At 40.4% G+C, this 15127-nt stretch overlaps 1 protein-coding gene across 15 annotated transcripts in view; it reads right to left on the reverse strand.

Moving 5' to 3' along the window:
- The window catches only part of SLC8A1 (solute carrier family 8 member A1), a 369635-nt gene that overhangs the window by 284001 nt on the left and 70507 nt on the right, over window positions 1-15127 (reverse strand). For 12 of the 15 annotated variants that reach the window (XM_027621068.2, XM_027621066.2, XM_027621070.2 and 9 more), the window contains exon 2: window positions 10954-12788. In XM_027621068.2, the coding sequence (XP_027476869.2) occupies window positions 10954-12752 (1799 nt within the window). In that variant the 5' untranslated portion in view covers window positions 12753-12788. The remainder of the gene's footprint in view (window positions 1-10953; window positions 12789-15127) is intronic. The other 3 variants (XM_027621061.2, XM_027621062.2, XM_027621058.2) reach the window with 1 other exon arrangement.

Raw genomic sequence — 15127 nt, forward strand, 5'->3', positions numbered from 1 at the left:
TCATAAGGTTGTCATTTTTGTCCACAATGAATACCTACCATTCATTCTTATTCTATGCACAAGTTTGGGAAGCAACAAAATTAAAAGGAACATAGTTAGAATTAGGCACACTGATTCCCTGATACCCTGTAAAAAAAGGAAAAAATATATTTTCTATATTTATGTTACATATGTAATAAATATATATATAGTACATGCAAGGACTCAAAACTTAGACCAGAAGACTGGAAAACTTTACTGTAGGGCCCAAGCCCTGGATCCATCTCAAAATATCTCAAGGGCTTCATATGCAGGAATGAGTGGTTAAATTAAAACCGAAATAAAAAACAGATTAATTTAAGAGACTATATAGTGTACAATGACTATGGAAGCCACGGAATATTAGGAAAGATGTTCCTTTCCTGAAAGAACTCAAACCTATAGAATAGGCCTCAGTTACTCAAACAATTAAGTTTTGCAGGATATTTTAGTCATAGCCTTCAACACCATGTCAGGATATTCTGCGATGCTAGCCTACCAGAGTCTGAGACCCCGAAGGCACTGAGCCCCAGTAAATTCCTGGGTAGGTAGCTATGGTATCTGTAATAGCCTTCCTTGTTCATGCTCAATAAAACCATATCATTTAGAAGAAGGACTCAGATTGAGTGGCATAACCTCCCTCGGTAATGCACAGGATGAGGAAACAGACGGAGCCAGGTGAAACCAATATGGCCACATTTCCTCACATCACACCCCTCTGAGTTCATCACTTCTATGAACAAAGAATCAGATTTGAATTGCTCCCAATATCTACTGCTCTGATCTCCATTAAAGAGGGCAGCCAAATGGCGGTGACAAGAGACATGTGGGCTGGAGACGGGCAGGGAGAAGGCTCTCCTGGGGAAGAGGAGGCAGAGTGGGCTGCTTTGGTCAGAGGTGGCCAGACGATGCTGCCAGCTCATTATCATTTGTTCCCAGCCTAAACACCAGCAGCAAGAGCCCCATCAGTGCTAAGAGCACTGAGAGAATGATGCCAAGGAAGGCACAGAGGTAGTGAAACATCCGCATTGGTGCTTGGCTGAATATCTGCACCTCCACCTCAAGTAGAGGAAAAGACATGAGGTTCTCCATGGCAGGGACCATGCCTCTGTCCCCACTGTTTTTCCATAATCTTGCAAGGAACTTGACACAGAACAGATGCTCATAAAACATTTGCTAGAAGCAGCAACCAGTGGAAAGGTAGCAGCCCTACCCCTTCTATCAAACCTGGGAAGATTCCACAAGTTTCCTCTGGCTCCCCAAACATACTGAGGCAGTTGTGTGTACATCTGATTTCAAGGACAGAGTTGCTGTCTATTTTTAGTAAAGAAGCAGCTTGAGTGAATCCCCGTACTCTCCTACTGCCTTTTGTTTGCTTGAGCAAGAATCTGGACTAACTTCAGGCTTCACATCATTTTAGTAATAACTGAAATCTAATCAGGGTTGCAAATTCTTTGCCTCTGTCTCTGTCCCTCAGCCTGCCTCCCCTCTCCCCCTCCCCTCTCTCCACCCCCCCCAGCTCTCTCTCCCTCTTTCAGCTAATACCTAAGTCTCACACTCAAAGATACACACATTGAACTAAATAGCTCATTTTAAAAACTGTGTCAAGATTATAACATTTTGTGTGTGAGAATGAAAGCTGTCCTCTGGGTATTTTTTTTTTAATTGCGCCCTAAAAATTAAACTCTATGTAAACAGGAATTAATTCTACTTTCCCACCTTTATCTTGGTAAATGAGTATGTGTGTATCTGATTTTATATAGAAGTTTTTTTGTTACTCTTCTTGTCCCTAGAGAAAATGTAGTTTGGAAGCAAGAGTGACTTGGAATTGGACTTTTAACAAAGTATCTAAAAATTCCATTTGCCCTGAGAAGGTTTATATCAGAAGAACTGCCACGTGGGTCACTTGTTCTAGGAAACTTCCTAACTAAGAATTCTTACCTTTTCTGGGGGGACAGAGAATTGATTTTTGTAACCTGTTGGTTGTAGTGACGCAAGGTAACAAGCATCCTCTGGTACTGCTTCTCTGTTGTCATTAATTTACATTGTCTTGTAATATACATAAGAAAGACAGACCAAGAAACTGCTATTTTAAGTATGGAGAAAAGCTACATTCACTGTTCAGCCCTATAAGGAAGTTCCACGGTACAGGGCCAGGGCAGGCAATGACAGGAAGCTACTAATAAAGAAGTTTCTTTTTCATTTAGGCACAAAGGGAAAACAAATACCACAGGGGACAATAATTGAACCAGTCAGGTACATGGAAGAATTTTAACATTAGCATTTTTCTTGCTTTTCACACTCAGTTTAATCATGGCCCTTCTGGGTTAACAGAGAGTGTGGGTGGGGTACAATGTGGTTAATGCATGTTCAACAGTTCCAGAAAAGATAAATGGCTGCTCTAGTTTCTCATCTTCTGAGCCGCATGAGTAAATGCTGTAGTCAGGGTCACCGCATTACAAGCCCCCTGCATGCTCATCCTCACCTGGAAAGGCCGTTCAGAAAAGGAACAACCCTGTATGAAGCTGTGCAGGTTTTACGGTCAGGCAGTCCTACCGCTAAATTCTAGATCCAGCCCTATTAGCTGCATGACGCTAAGAAAGTTAGTATTCTCGAAGCCTCAGTTTCTCCATTTGTAAAAGGAGTATGAAAGCACCTAGCTAATGTAGTTGTTGTGAAGATAAAATCAAATGAACACTGTAAGAAAAACAGCTAAAACCTGGCTCTCAATACATCTTGGATCACTACCATCTCTGCCATCGTCATCACCTCCTATACCACCACCATATCCAAAACCATCACCTCCAACAGCACCACCATGACCGCCACCGCTGCCTGGACGACCACCATATCCAAAACCATCACCTCCAACAGCACCACCATCACCACCACCGCCACCGGTACCACCACCATATCGAAAACCATCACCTCCAACAGCACCACCATCACCACCACCGCCACCGGTACCACCACCATGTCCAAAACCATCACCTCCAACAGCACCACCATCACCACTGCTGCCGGTACCACAACCATACCCCAAACCATCACCTCCAACAGCACCACCATCACCACCGCCGCCGGTACCACCACCATATCCAAAACCATCACCTCCAACAGCACCACCACTACCACATCTGCCTCCACCACCCTTGCCACCATCTACCATCACCACCCCAATCACCACTACCCCTGCCACCATCTACCACCATCATCCTCATTTTACAGATGAGGTAAGCTTGAATAATTTCCTCAAAATCACAAAGCTTGGAGGAAACCAAGGTAGAGCTCAAACTTGGGTGTGGAATCCAGGTTGAGGACTCCTTCTAAGTCCATCTTTATCTCAGGGAGTCTAACATGGAAAGTGGAGTGGTCTTAGTTTCAAGGGTCATCGCAGGGCTTCAAGAGTACCCAGAACTCCAGATCCCTCATGCCTCAGGCTCCTGGAAAGACAATATCCCAGGCTGTTTCATTAATATCGGAATCACCAGGTACAGTGAAATTCCCCAGGGTGCCCTGCTATGAACCCCAGCCTGAAAGGCAAAGTTCTGTGTTGGGCTCCGTTTTTGCCCCCTACCTCCATCTCTTCAGCTGTCACCAAAGAACACAATGTCCATTCCCCTATCTGGCCCTGCGGAGACATTGTAAGAAGGAAAGAAACTGTCATCTAGAGCACAAATCCTCAGGAGAAAGGCAGGAAATGAAAAGGCATTGTTTATTTCGCCTGGCTCTACAGTGAGACAGCTGTATAGGCCTGGGAAAAGAATGAGCCGTGGCTGGCTCAGCCTTTGGCAAATAGATGGCTATTACGTAGGCAGTCTGTCGAGCCAGGAGAGGAAGCAAAGGAGGAGATTTCCTTTAATTCTGCCCATATTGTTGACTGCTTACTTTCCTTCCCAGGGCCTTCTGGACTCCCCCACTACCAGAGCAGAAAGTGCAAGGCCGTGTGGGAAGCCAGCAGCTAAAGCCACTCCCTGCCACAGCTATGTGCTTCCTTGGTCGGCCCTTCCCACAGGGCTCCCCGCTGCGGGCACGCCCTGAGCAGTTATAAAGATCAGTGCTAGTGGGGCACCTGGGTGGCTCAGTGGGTTAAGCGGCTGCCTTCGGCTCAGGTCATGATTCCAGGGTCCTGGGATCAAGCCCTGCGTCAGGCTCCCTGCTCAGTGAGGAACCTGCTTCTCCCTCTCTCTCTGCCTACTTGTGCGCTCTCTCTCTCTCTCTCTCTCTGTCAAATAAATAAATAAAATCTTTTTAAAAACAAAGATCAGTGCTAGTGCCACTCACCCGCCTTACATTTGGCTGTCCTCTCTTCCTTTCCTGCCACCTGGCCCGAAGCCGCTTCTATTCTATCCTTGCAAAGATAACACTTAAGAATCACGTGGCGTGTATAATGTAATAGGAGCCTAACGGCTTTCCCATCCCCCAAGATGAACCTCCCATGAGCAGATGTCAGGAACCATGACAGAACATGATGGAGATATTTTATGGGAAAGCCTCTACAGTTCTCAAGATACTGTAACCCACAAGTAAGTTTCCACACCTCAGCTAGTAAGAACAGAGCAGCATAACAACCAATAATCCCATGACAGGTGTTAGACCCCCAAGGTTGCTCCATTCAAAAGAATTAAGCATGCCTAAGTCTCTTTCCCTGGGTTACCAGTGTCCTCAGGAAAGAAACAAAACAAACAAAAAGAAAAGAAAAGAAAAGAAAAGAAAAGAAAAGAAAAGAAAGAAAGAAAGAAAGAAAGAAAGAAAGAAAGAAAGAAAGAAAGAAAGAAAGAAAAAGAAAGAAAGAAAGAAAGAAAGAAAAGAAAGAAAGAAAGAAAAAGAAAGAAAGAAAGAAAGAAAGAAAGAAAGAAAGAAAGAAAGAAAGAAAGAAAGAAAGAAAGAAAGAAAAAGAAAAGAAAAGAAAAGAAAGAAAAGAAAAGAAAGAAAGAGAAAATATCTTCCCACTTCACTATTTAGTATAAAATCTGCTCAGGCTTTACCAAGACGGTGGCTGTGCCCTGCTAACTGTGAAAAAAATGGGACAAGAGCAGGAGGTGCAATGAATTAAGGGCTGCTCAAGGGGGTACAGGATTCATCCCTAGAGATGAATAAGTCAAAACCATCCCTAGAGAACAAGCACTAATTCACAAAGTGCAAAACAAAATATTGACCAGTGTTATTAGAAATCTTGTAAATTTTCTTCAGAAATACAAGAGGCAATCTGGTAGAGAGGGGCAAGCACATGAGCTTTCTTTAAAAAAAGTAGATCAGCTCTTTTATTTATTTATTTAATTTAATATAAAACTCGTAACATGAGATCTACCCTCTTAACAGATAGTGCTAATGATAGGCACAATGTTGTACAGTAGCTCTCTAGAACTAATTCATTTTGCATTACTGAAACTTTATACCTGTTGATTTGGACCCCCTCCCCCTTTCCTCCCACTCCCTGGCAACCACCATTCCGCTTTCTGCTTCTAAGAGTGACTATTTTAGGTATCTCATATAAGTAGAATCATTAGGTGTTTGTTCTTCTGTAACTAGCTTAAAGGGGCATATACTCAGATTAATTTAAATACCTTCGTGACTATTTAAAATCCCATTAAAGAAAATCAATGTTCATTGAGTCTTTCATTCAGTTTGATAACCATCCTGTCTATTTAGTGAAATGGTCCATACTTTCAGGTTTACCAAGATACTACTCCATCCTAAAAAACACCACATTTTTCTCTCCGGTTATGGCTTCTGTCCTTCAAAAGCAACTGCAAATATTTTGCCCAAAATTAAGACTTCTCCTACAGCATCCACCATGTCTTCATAATGATGTATGTACTTATCAAAACATGAGTTATCTCATCATCTCCCATTTTAGAGTATAAGGAGTAGATTTCTTCTGTTCCCTTCATAATAACTGGCCCAGTACTGGGCACAAATCAGTTAGCTTATTAAGCATGTGCAGAGTGATTGATATATAAATTCTTTTCTAGCCTTAACCAAGTGAAGTAATCATCCCCCAATGGAATGGCCTTGAATGATGATACAGAAAAGAATCCATAATTTAAACACTTCAGTGTGTCTGAACTATGACATCTCCCCATTTGCTAAGATAAAACTTCTTTACCTAACTATATTATAACCCTAAACTCTAATTAGCAGTGGGAAAATGAGATTACAACAGTAAACATGGCAATTTGGTTGACATAGTAAACAACCCTGCTGCACATAATCAATTTAGGCTCCTGGCAATACTGAATGGGAAGTCAAAATATTTTTTGGCTCTTACCCTGTCTTATGTTTGTAATAGTTCTGCACTCATGAAAACATATGCATTTATAAAAACACTTCTTGTAGTTATAATTTAGATTTGCAGATGATACTACATGTGATTTGGATCTAAGAAGAGATCAATATTCCAGTCTGAAAAGATAATCCACCAAAGCAAAAAACCATTAAAATCCTAAAATCATTTCATCTAAATTTTTTACATTAGCTTATTACCTAAGAAAGTTTTATGTCAATATAAAATCATGGTTCCATCATTTTAATAGGTTAAATGTAGCAAATAAAATTCTTCTTCCATAAAGTAAATCTTGAGTATGTTGGATTCATATACGTACTAACGGCCTTTCTTATCTAACATTATTTTCTGTAGTACTTTTCATCGTTTCTGATTCCCCCAAAGACACAAAATTATTCTTCTGTTCTGACCACTAAAAGTTTTCTTACTATTTTTGTTTCATCTCTTTTTTTCTTTGTCTTTTTCTTTCTTTTTTTTTTTTTTACAGTTGGCTGCTTTCTTGTATTACACATTTGTCCTACTCTCTGAACTGAATTGCTCTCTCATAAAGCTAGGTCTTTGCTCCCTGGAATCCTATTCAGCAAGAACAAAATACTGGTAATATAAGTAGCAAAAACAAAGTATTTATTTTCCCTGGAGTATAATAATAATAATTCCATAGAACCTATGTAATACTGAAATTTTATTTCTTTTCTCTTTCTTTCTCCAGAAAAAGCAATATAAATATTTAGTGTCAAACAACTATATTTGTTGGGATGTCTTGCATATCATATTTCCTAAAGTTAATGAAGTCACAATCATACTTGAAAACATAATAGTTGTGGAAACAAAATTAATTTTGGACAGATCCATTTATTAATAAATTATGTTGTAGCTAGGAGCCCCCAGGAAACTGATTTGCTGAGCAATATATTCCATGCATTTTCCAACCTGCATACCTCATCTTTCAACTCTGTATTTTAAATAGGTAATAGTAAATGCTCATGACCTTTTGAGTCCTCCTCCAAAAGTATTACTATTGGGTTATAACTAAGTAATTGAATTTGATTTGTATCTACATTAGTTAATTAACCTAATTATTTTCCAGAATAGTCAAGCTCATGTTAGACCCTGGAAGACCAAACAACATTTTATAATAATCATTACCACTAAACTAGCATCATTAAAAAACAACCATTAGTAGCCCTTCAAATTTGTGGATATCACCTACCAAACCACAAATCAAATTAACATGTTCTTCATTTATTTTTTATTAGCTGTTAACATTAGGCAGAATTCCCTGTTGAAAGTCAAGATTAGCGGGCATGGGCTTAGTATTTGTCACTGATTGAGTTTATACAAAAGCACATGCTAATTGTTAATTATATCGATTAATGTGTTTTGCATTATGATTTTAAAATGTCTTGCCAACAATATACTTTATTTAAGACGACAAGCACCACTTATCACTTATCAGTATCTGTCTCAGATACAGATTTTGATCTTAAAAAAGGTCAAGTTGAAATAATTCAACTCATTTATATAAAAACGTGAATGAATAGGCAAAGATATGGTTAATTATAAATTTAAATGACTTCTACAAAAATAAGATCAGGAATAAATAAGATTAGGAATCTATCTTGTTCTTGAAACCAAAGAATCAATAAAGCTGACTGCCTCTTGATCTCCATCCCTGATTACATTGGACCCAAGGTAGAAATATCTACCTTCCTTAATGGCTTTTTAAAATAGGTAAGATTTAAATCCAGGCTTTTCCAAGCATCTCTTTATGGTCCTCTGGAAAGAATCATAAATTCTGGCTTTGTGCACAACATTAAACAACAACAAAAAATATTTTAATAGTTAATAAAGTTCAGTGGCATCAACAGTCCTCTCTATATATTGTAGGTTTTTAAGAAAGTCACCTCTCAAGATTAACTACGTAATTGGATGAGACATAAATTCATTTTTCAAGAAAAACTGGGTTGAAGTCCACATGGTTCAGCTTCACTGCCTGATGACAGACTCTGTCGCTTGGGTCTGACTGTGGGGACCTGGCATTAGAAACAACTTCCAGAGGAAGAATGATCCATGAAGAAGAAGGAGGAGGAGAAGAAGAAAAACAAGGGACCTTTGATAATATCATGTTTTTCTAGAAACATTATGTTGTAATCCTCGGTGCCTAGCTGAAGGCTAAGTCCCAGTCACCTACACAAATTTATTTAAGCAACAGATGTAGTAAGCATCTACAAAGCTTGTCAGCACTCTATAAGGTCAGGATGAAGACTCTTTAAAATTAAAATTCTAGAAAAAAGAAAAAAATGGAGGGCTGTAATTTTATTCCACTGATAAATAAAATGTTTGACATCTATAAAATTTCGTATTTTAACTTAGTGAATAAAATATAGTAAGAGTTTTATTAAACTAGGAACTAGTGATTGATCTAGAATACTCCTAAGAACACACACATACACACAGATGGCATGCCAATAATTCTACCCATTCTTACCAATCTTCACAAGATATTTAAATTTCTGAAGCTGGAATTTGGCAATATTCCTTCCTTAGCAAAAATTAAATCAATTTAATGGCATAGGGTGAATGTTTTAAATGGAGCTTGGCAGAATAAATTATTCCATCAAATCACTGTCAGTCTTTTTTTTTTTTCCTTCTTCTTCCTCTTCTATACTGTATCCAAAAAAAGGTTATTTATTTACAGTTTGGTAATGTCCTGGACAGCAGAATAGATAAGGAAAGACTGCCTCTCAAATAAACAAGTACAGAGCCATTATTCTTAACAAAAAGCAAGACCAAATTTTCAGGAGAAAACATCCTAAGTAAAATGAATACACAAACAAGACAAAACACCCATTTGGTCACATTTAAGTGCTACCCTTGTGAGTTCATTTAATAATATTCAGTACTCCTTTAGTAACATGCAATATACTTTTACATGGATTACAAGTGCTATCTAATACAACAGGGTTCAATAACTGAAAGGATTAGAAAATGTAATGAGAAAGAATTCCTAACAAAGGAATAAAGTTTATGAGCTAACATGGTCAGGATCCCATTCAATGCAAGTCCTCTGGGAAAATCCTTCCTTAAGTATGCAGGATATTCATTTGCTTTTATATTATTATCTTTCAGTAAAATACATGTCCAACAAAACACACTTCAACACATGGAACATTAACAATATAAGAACCAACATAAAATAGATATTCATCCAAAGTTACCCTCCACACATCTAAAGGTGGATATTATAATCTCTGCTTTGCTTGATTTCATCATGATATCACACTCAGTAATTGTTCATCTCTATAATACAACATCAAAGAGAGGTAAAGAGGAAGGTCTCTGCAGGAAAATCTCTTCCCTCTGCCCATTTCCTCCCCGGCTCGCTCCACCCTCCACGTTCAGCAGGAGAAATTTCATTTTGGAGAGAATGTACTTGGCATTTGACATATCACATAACATTTACTCAAGAGTTACCCATTTTTAGAACAAACTGTGTTATATGTACTTTTTTCTTTCCTGGAAATTTTTAAGTTGCCAAAGATTCGACCGACATAATCATTCATTTGAATGTCCTTTGCTGTACTACAGATATCATAAATAATATCCTTCCTTCCTTCCTTCCTTCCTTCTTTCCTTCCTTCCTTCCTTCTTTCCTTCCTTCCTTCCTCGTCTCCCTCCTTCCTTCCTTCCAGTTTGGACACTGCTCATTGAGTCAGCTTTCTGGTTTGCATTTGGTGAGTGTAATGCCCCCTCCCAGGCAAGGAAGAAGGAATAGCTCTGAATAGCAGCTGTCATGGCAGAATCATCGCACAACCAGGCACTTGGTGTTACAACATTGGCAAGTGTCACTGTAAAGTGCCAATAGGAAGAGTAAACTGTTCCCAGTTCTTTTCTTTGACCTGTTCCCTGTCAACTAGGATGCTTGGACAGAATCTTATTCTCTCCCCGTTACTGTTATCAGTAGGGTAAAAGGGTTTACTTAACCACGGAAGATAAAAATAGACTGGATTTCCATAACAACTATATGACTTTTCCCACTTTGGCATAAAACTAAAAAAAGCAGGGCTGGTCATCAAGTCATAATTAAGCATTAGCATGTAAGCAGAAACATTATCTTAGATTGTCACAAAAACACAGCATCAGATAAAAGCAGCAAAAAAATGTTCCAGGCCGGCCTTGGTAACCAGGAAATTCTTTTCAAAGGTGTTTCCTTTTTGAGCTTTCCCAATTTGTACTCAGTAATAAAGTTGGGGACCTAATGTGATGTTCTAAATGTTCGCTTTCAATAAATAAATAAATAAATAAATGTTCCCTTTCTGTGTGTATATTATGTGATTCAAAATAGAATACAAATTTTCCAACCCATCATAAGCGGTTTGATAAATTGTGTCACAGAACTCATTTTATCATAATTGCTATAATGTACTTAAAATACGCAAAAGCACGGAAGTGAAAAATAAAACCAAATTAAGATCTCTGTATGGAGCATATTGATAAGTGTGGCATAGCAGGGATAGTTTTAAAGCGGTCTTGTATAGCAAATATTCCATTCTTTGTGTACCATTTAGTTTAAAAAAAAAAAAATTGCACCCACTCTCCCATCCACCAAGTCACTCGACCCCACACGTATGTATAAAAAAAGAACTTACACAATTTCATCGTTCTGGAATTCGAGCTCTCCACAAGTGTCCTCGAAGTCCTCCCCTCCACCTCTGGCAGTCCCTTCGATGGTTTTATAGGGAACGATAACATTTCCTCGAGCTCCAGATGTTCTCAGTACCTTCACCTCCATAATGCCAATGCTCTCACTCACGTGAGTCACGGGCTCCTCAAAGGTAAAGATGCCTGCATGGTCGTCATCAAAAATGGTCACAGTGGCGGTGGAAGGAGATCCGAGGCAAGCGAGTGTAGAAACATGATTGGCTTCCAGGATGCCATCTTCTGAAGCTTCCGAAGATACTTTAACATTGCTCAAATGCACTAGGAAATTTTCATCCTCCTCAAAGATATCGTCATCGATGATGCCAACTCTGATCTCCTTCTGGGTCTCACCAGGTTTGAAGACCACAGTTCCTTCGGTAAATTCATAATCAGACCCAGCATTGGCCGTGCCATCCTCTGTTCTGAAGTCAACAAACACAGTGTTAGTCAAATCACCACCTCTGCGGATAATGGTCAGGGCGACGGTACCACAGTTCTCCAGACACTGATAGGTCCCTTGTTCAAAGAAGATCTTACTCACAGGGTCATTTTCAGCCACTTCAGTGTTGACCTCATGCATGCTGACAGCCTTCCTCGCCTGGTCGGCTGCATGCCTCTTTAAAATGTTGCCAGCTCCAGTCATCAGGCGAGTAGCTTGGATGCGGTAAAATGCTCGACTTTTTTGCTGCTGACTTAGGACTTGGTAGTTAGCTAGTTCTATTAATTGCTCGATTTCTTTCTCTGGATGTTTCTGCTTGAGCTCCTTCAGAATCCGAGCCATTTCTCGCCTAGCCTCTTCATCATCTTGGTCCCTCTCATCGACCTCCAGAACCAGAGCGCCATCTAAGAAATTGTCAACATGGGAATTGATCACTTTCCCATCCATTTCAATTTCGGTCTTGGAAGATGGTCTATCTCCTTCATGCTCGATAATCATTCCCCTCTGCTTGCCAGCCCGATACCTCTTGTAGACATACTTGTAAAACAGAAGCCTCCTATCTGCTACCCAGGCGAACACGACACAGATGGGAAAGAAGAAGAAGGTAAGCAAACCTTCCCAGACCTCCACAACCCCAGGAGAGATGACAGACAAAATAATGTAAAGCCAGGTATAGGCAAAGATGCTCCAGGCTGCTGTCACAAAGAACACACGCAAATGCTTAATCTTCCTTGTCTCTCCATCTGGGACCACGTAAACACAAAGCGCGATAATGATGAACATATTGAACGCAGCACTTCCCACGATTGTGCTAGGACCCAAGTCTCCTGCAGTGAAGTTATGGCCACACACTTCAATTACTGAAAGGAGAATCTCTGGAGCAGAAGATCCCAGGGCCATCAAGGTCAGGTTGGAAACAGTCTCATTCCAGATCCTCACAGTGGTCTTGGTGGTCTCTCCATTGGGTTTCTTTATGGTTATTTCTTTTTCTTGAGATGTGATGACTTCTATAGAGGACATGAACCGGTCGGCAATGATAGAGACTCCAAGAAACATGTAGACCATGGCCACAAAATACACAGTAGCTCTAGCAATTTTGTCTCCAAAGGAAGGGTCTTGGGGCTCCCAAATGGGTAAAATCACCCCTTTCTTACAGTAATATGAGCCAGTACACTCGCCGGTTTCATTGCCTTCTCCTTCCATTTCTGTCTCAGCACTTACAAGGTCCACGTGGGAAAATAAGAGAGCCACAACAGCTAACAGATGACATCCCATCGAAAAGGTAGGTGAGAGTCTTAACGGCAGCATGTTGTACAACGGTAGACTTCCAAGTGTCCCAACCTACTGGTAAAAATAAGATGGAGGGAGGGTGGGGGAAAAAAAATCACATCATCAGAGCCAGATCCAAAACATGACCAGTTACTGATTTTTATTGCTTTTACCAATGATTTGTTTATATTTGACTACCATAACACCTATAGTGAATCATTATTCTAAGTATCCATCAGCGATTAAGCAATCCTTTGTACAATTTATAACTCAATCTCTCCGTGTGTGGATTTTCTACCTGTAGTCTCCATTCACTGAGCAATGTACACAATTGACTTACTGGAAATGAAAAGTTCAATTATAGCCTTGCCTTGTTGAATACATAGTTATGCATGCTAAGAGCCAATGGGGAGGGGGGAACCTTTTGATGCATTAAATAATTTTCTCCTTGTTGCTAATGCAGATTTTCTTTTAAATTTTGTTTAGTACAATCACCTTCCAGAAACTGTTTCATTACCAAAATCACCTTATTAAGATTGATGCTTTAAAGTTCAGACTCTAAAAACTTAACCAGTACAAGGCCTCTTGATGATCTTAAATTCTGGAGCAGACCTTCTACCTCATTTTTTGAAATCATGTCCTATTGCTCCAAACTTACTTGGGAACACAGAGATACCTTCAAGCTTTCTTACAAAGTCAATGGTAGTTGTACTTGAGGGGGAAAAAATATTCTGTAATGCAATCTTTCCGCACACAAAGTACAGTTTTTAAAAGCATATTTTGTTTTTAAAGATTTTATGTATTTATTTGACAGAGAGAGAGAGCACAAGTAGGCAGAGCGGCAGGCAGAGGGAGAGGGAGAAGCAGACTCTCCACTGAGCAGGGAGCCGGATGCGGGTCTCGATCCCAGGACCCTGGGATCATGACCTGAGCCAAAGGCAGCCGCTTAACCGGCTGAGCCACCCAGGCGACCCTAAAAGCATTTTATGATGAGAGCACATTTCCTCCTAATTTTCAGCAAGCCCAGTGCTGCTGATATGTTAGCAGCTGGGCATCTGGATCTTGAAGCACAGCTCCTCACATCTGGGGACAGATCTCTCTTTAGAATCTGCAGGCTGTCCACAGCAGGAAAGGGAGATAACCAGGCCTGGGTTTAGTTGTGTGTTAAGACTCCTGTCTGGCAGGCTGTGAAATCAGCTTTACCAGCCATAAAATGTTCCTTCTCGGTGTTGATGTCATCCTTTCCATGGTCATTCTAAAACACATATTAGTTCTACAGAGGGTTCAAGTGACCAAAAAATACAGGAGCAATAATTCCATCTAAATTAGCTCGTGTGGCAGAACAGCAGTGACCACAAAGTATACATATGATGAAGGGCTGGAGGCAATTAGAGATAGAGCAACAGAGTCACTGAGCCGCACAAAGCTTGGTAAACAAAGCCAAGTGGCGACTGAAAAACCATGGTCTGAATTCACCCACCAGCTCAGGCAAAACGCCACCCCGCCCATACATCACTTCTGCCTCTAAGGCTTGAAAGGTGCTGACAGAGAGGAGGGTCTGCTCCAAGTCAGGGTAACTCTGGCCTGGAAGGCTAGTTCGGACATCAGATAAAGTGGTGGCAAGAAGGGGGTCCTAAGTCAGAACATAGCCTTGTGGCCTGATAAAAAGTTCACAGTGGAGCTAGACTGGAGCCTTCCATAGCCTGGGGTGGTCTGAGAGCCACCCACACACTCACCTACCTTTGCTGCTCATGGCATGCAGTGGAAATTCACTAGGGCCCGGGAAGAACCCCCTGGCCCAGTACATTCTGGCAGACCCTCAAAGAGCCCACCATTTGCCTAAAGCCCCTTTTAGCTCATCACTATGGGTAGATAAGCTCTGACATTTTTCCCAGATGAACACACAGCAGAGGGTTGTGATGGCACAATTACATTCTGCATAAAAGGCTGAAAAATAGAAAAGGCGTATTTCCAAAATATGCAAGATTCATGGTCAGTGAGTCTACTTATTCAGTCACTACAGGGCGTGGGTGGGATCACCACCTAAAACAAGGCAACAGTGAAGCAACCTACAAGAGTAGCGGAAGGTCTAGCTCTAAATCCATCATGCAGCCATTTATTCCATAAATATTTATGAGTGCCGCCTAACTATGTGTTTTAGAATCACTTGCTAGGCTCTCTTCTAGGTCCTAAGAGTTCATCAGAGAATTAAAAACCAAAAAAACACAAAAAAACACAAAGTCTCTGTCCTTGCAGACCTTCTATTCCATCAGGGAGGAAATAAACAAATAAATGTAAATGTCAGATGCTAGAAAGTGCTGGAGGGGTAGGGGCGGAAGCAGTGTTAATTAGGACAGGGAGTCTGCCTGCATGAGTGTGTATGTGAGAGTGTGTGTGTGTGTGTGTGTGTGTGT

The sequence above is a fragment of the Zalophus californianus genome, chromosome 8 (assembly GCF_009762305.2).
Source record: "Zalophus californianus isolate mZalCal1 chromosome 8, mZalCal1.pri.v2, whole genome shotgun sequence".
NCBI classification, from domain to species: domain Eukaryota; kingdom Metazoa; phylum Chordata; class Mammalia; order Carnivora; family Otariidae; genus Zalophus; species Zalophus californianus.